The sequence below is a fragment of the Petaurus breviceps genome, unplaced genomic scaffold (genome assembly GCF_028583685.1).
Source record: "Petaurus breviceps papuanus isolate PSGF00001 unplaced genomic scaffold, PetGlider_PUasm1.0 100, whole genome shotgun sequence".
NCBI classification, from domain to species: Eukaryota; Metazoa; Chordata; class Mammalia; order Diprotodontia; family Petauridae; genus Petaurus; species Petaurus breviceps.
Window position 1 is genome coordinate 597,612 of NW_027185573.1, and position 4,327 is coordinate 601,938.

The window sequence follows — 4,327 nt, forward strand, 5'->3', positions numbered from 1 at the left end:
TCTGAGAGTGGGGGAACCACTGTCTAGAGGAGATAGCCTAGGGCAGAAACATAGTAGACCAAAGCTTCCATGCTGATCACCAGCAAGATCAGGTCATGAGTGACAGCTATACTTTCAGCCTGATTGTGAAGAGTCTCCTTTCACAAGGTCAATGGCTAAGAACTAGCAAGGAGGGTCTTGGGGTTACAACTATGTCTCTCTCCATTTACATAAACTGTATTTAGAATCTTTTTTTTTTTTTTTTGAGGCAATTGGGGTTAAGTGACTTGCCCGGGATCACACAGCCAGTAAGTGTATGAGGCCAAATTTATACTCAGGTCTTCCTGACTCCAGGGCCAGTGCTCTATACTCAGAATCTTGAAGCTACAAAACTGTTTAAGGCCATCAAAACTAAGTCATCATAATTATAATGACCAAGTCTGGCTCTGAAAAAAAGAAGAAAAGCTATCACCCTCCTTTCTTTGTGGAGGTGTGGTACTATGGGTATGGAATGTTACATTTACTGTCACTCATTTGGCAGATGTATGATTGATTGATTTTGCCTTAAGGCCTTTGCCTCTCACCTTTTTTATTCTTTTGTTTTAAGGGATGGCTCTCTGGGTAGTGAGAAAAGAGAGGAACATATTTAGAAATGAAGGTAATATGAAAATAGGAGATATTAATTTATTTTTAAAATAAGGTTATAAAACCCTTCTTTTCTCCAGACTCCTAAGGCAGGGAGGGCATCGTATACCTCATCAGACCTAAGTTACTGTGCTGAGGATTTTTGCTTTAACTGTTTGTCTGGGTTATAGAGTGCTTCATGTTTTCTATTGAATCTCTCTAATGTGTTCTGTTGTGTACATGGCAATTTATTTTTCTCATTTTCTATTTAAAATAAATTTAAGCAAGTTTTTCCCTACAACTTTCCACCTGCTTCTCCTTGTCCTTCCCCCTAGAACCAGCAAGTCTGAATACGGCTCTCATGTCACACTTCCTTTTCCCCCAATCTTCTCTCCAACCCATTGGTCATGTATCTCAAGGGCCTTTGTTCAGAGACACTCCTACAATTGTTCACCAAGAACCCTTGGGCAGGCTGTTGTTTGCCCTTCATTGTCAAAGAGGACCATGACATTGGGGAGGTGATGCCATGACATGACATGCAAGTAAATTGGATTTAAGTGGGGCTGGCTGTGCAAAGTCACCAGCCTCACTTTCTTCTCTGGAGCCATCTGGGTCCAGTGGCCAGATATAGATCAGGACAATTGGACATGGCCCTGAATACAGTGGGAGACCTCAGCCTTTTTAAGCTAAGGCCTTTAACAGGTCTTGGTTTGACTGAGGCAATGTCCATTCAGTCATCAAGGTTGGGTAAGAAATGAGGCTAAGCATGGCCTCTATTATCTAGTCAGAAAAAAAATCAATCTGCCCTCAGAGTTGATCCCAGGCCAAAGAGGAAGGAGCAAAGGCCTCACTAGCACTGCTGGGGTTGGGGAGAATTAGGGCCAAGCTCTTCCCATTCCCACACCTTTCTCCTACTGAAACCCTCATCCCCAACATAATCACACTCACAGACATTTGTTTTCTACATTTTTATTTTAAAGTGAATTTATCCTTTTAAAGTGAATGAGATTTCTTTCATTTTTTTTCTAGTAGAAAAAAAAGTGATAAAAGAGACAGACGTTTGTCCAGGAGACCAGAAACACTGTTTCCCCCACCCTAGGGAAGCCAGCACATCAATTTGCCAGCTCCGAGGGGATGGAGGGGCCCTGAGATCTTCCTCCCCAATTCTGCTTTGTTTCCCTGGACAAGCAAAGAGTCCGAGGTGTCAGGAAAGGGGTTTCCAAGGTCCCCAAGAATGCAATGGGGAATCTCCTAGGACCACAACCCCCTGAGCAGACATTTGTTGAAACAGAAGATAGAAAAATGATAAAAACATTTAAAAAAACACAGACGTATCTGTGTTTAGACCCTGGGGAACTAAAATGGCCACTGGAGAGACCATAACCCAAAAAGGGGTGGAGACCTTCTTTAGGCTTTCTGCCCTAAAGCCCAGGCTATTTAAAAGGGCTCCATAAGTGAAGGTGGCACCTGGCCTGTTCACAACCACTGGTCCAGCCCTTCAGCACCAGGGGCCCAAGGGGTCCCCACCAGTGGTGGTCTCAGCCCCTGGGGTGCCCAGGTCATAAAGGACTCCAATGAGCAGCAAGTCTAGTCTCTGTGGAGTGAGCCTCCGAGTCTAACCTGGGCCAGCTATAATACGGTCAAAGTGCTGGGCTTCAGAACCAGGGCACTGAAGACATTGCTGCGTTGGGGGAGGGCAAGGAGAGGGAACAGAGGGATGGGGGTAAGGCTCATATCAGCTTGTGTTCACTTGGCTGGTTGTGCAGTACATGGTTTATCCTGGCTCCTTTGGAGGGAGAGGGGCAGGGGAGAACCAGACTTAACACTTCCAAGGTGCTCTGGGGTCCTGGGTTTGGACAGGCCGAGGGATATGTAAAGTAGGGGAGAAGTCAGGTATCAAGCTGCTCTCATAAAACTGGCTCTCATAAAACCTCCCATCCCCAAATGCCCAGTTTGAGAGTCCTTAAGGTTCAGATTCTGTCTGTCCTTGCACTTTGACTCTCTCTCTTTCTCTCTCTCTCTCACACACACACACACACTTAACGTGTATTCATGGCTGTACATATAAAAAAGGTGACATCACGGCCACATGGCTGCCATGGCCAGGCAGGGGAGGTCACTCAGGACTTGCTGCTGGCAGGCTGTCCATCCTGGGAGTCGTCCTGGAGGAGGGGAGTCTGGGAGCTGGGGAGCTGGTCTGACTGGGGGTCCAGCCCTTCATGGAGAGCAGCACTGGGTATCTTCTGTGGATGAAAACGGACTAGGTGACCTCTCTTGCCACTGGCACAATCCCAAACCACCCTCTGCCCCCTCCCACTACTCCCTTGGCATGATTCCACCTGACAGGGAACCCACCTCCCTCTGAGGGGTTTTAAGGACTACATACCTCCCCCCCTTGGGGATGGTTTATTTTCTGCAATGACTCAGAGAATCAGAACTATATGTTCTCTCTTGCATATTCAATTACATGTTATCTCTCCCATGAGATTGTGCAGTAAGCTCATGGAGAGCAGAGACTATTTTTTGTCTTTCTTTTGTCACCTGGTATACACCAAGTGCCTAATAAGTGTGTATTGGTTAACTGTATATGTTTCTTATTTTACAGATGGGGAAATGAATGAAATCCATCTGCCTGAGGTTTCTCCATCAGTCTAATGGCAGAGGTGGGACGGGGGGACCCTGGCCTCCCCATTCGAAGGCCAGGCCTCTTTGTGCACTATCCTGCTTACTGACTCTTTCTCCTAAACTCAGAGGTAGTGAGTGGTCTCTATCCAGTTGGTATTTTCCCTCTGCCCGGATCCCTTGCCAGTCTGGCAGATCCTCTTCCCCCCAAACCTCAATCTTAGCTCCCTCTCTGATACCTCTCAGGTAAATAGGAAACAGAAACCTAAGAAATCCAGGCAGAGGTGTGATGGTCAATGTTTAACAACCAGCTCTCTCAAATGCATCACGCACTTTTACATTTAATCTGTATTCATTCTTTCTGAAGACTAGACAGTCAACAAAACCATTAAACAAAGCCTGAATCAGTGTTCGGGCATTTCCAAGATGTAAGTGCTCACACTGAAAATTTAACAACCCCTAGTTTGAGGTGCCGCCAAATAATGCATGTGATTAATTCTTGCAATTAACTCATGCTTGAATTAAAGGAGATTTTCCACCTTCACCCCCCATTCTGAGAACGTTTCCATCAGAGTTGGATTTCCTCACACTACTGGCACCCAAGTGGTCCTGATTCATGTTTAGCCCTGGAGGGTCAGATGGTTGACCCCATCCAGAAAGGGGAGAGGGGTGAGGGAAAGCTGGACCACTACAGCTTAATAAACAGGAGGGGTCCAATTTAGGAAAATGTCCCCCAAATTACACAAAGGAAAAAAATCAAGTGTGTAACAGCCAAGTTGACAAAGTGAAGGAAGAGGGGGGCTATGTCTTTATTAAAATTTAAGGCAGTCACACCCCCTAACACAACATTTTAAGGCATAATCACAAATCCTTCCTGCCTCATTTAGGGGGTCAGAGATTAGTGGGCAGGGGAAAAATTGAGTGATTGGTGTTTGGACACTACTGAAGAAAGGTCCTACAATGCATAAGCATCGTACAAGAAAACACCCTTTATCTTGTTTGGTCCCTCTCCACCATAGATGGTCAGCCCCTTAGGGACCTATACCTTAACCCTGTGGGCCCTGAGCTCCTGTCAGTGTATATCAGAGGTCTGGTCAGGGGG

General features: G+C 45.9%; 1 protein-coding gene across 4 annotated transcripts in view; it reads right to left on the reverse strand.

Moving 5' to 3' along the window:
- Positions 1–1,556: 1,556 nt before the first annotated feature.
- Positions 1,557–4,327, reverse strand: part of LOC138141636 (scavenger receptor class B member 1-like) — a 103,180-nt gene continuing 100,409 nt past the window's right edge. Inside the window, exon 12 of one of the 4 annotated variants that reach the window (XM_069078539.1) lies at positions 1,557–2,846. In XM_069078539.1, the coding sequence (XP_068934640.1) occupies positions 2,724–2,846 (123 nt within the window). In that variant the 3' untranslated portion in view covers positions 1,557–2,723. The remainder of the gene's footprint in view (positions 2,847–4,327) is intronic. The other 3 variants (XM_069082258.1, XM_069065497.1, XM_069072004.1) reach the window with 3 other exon arrangements.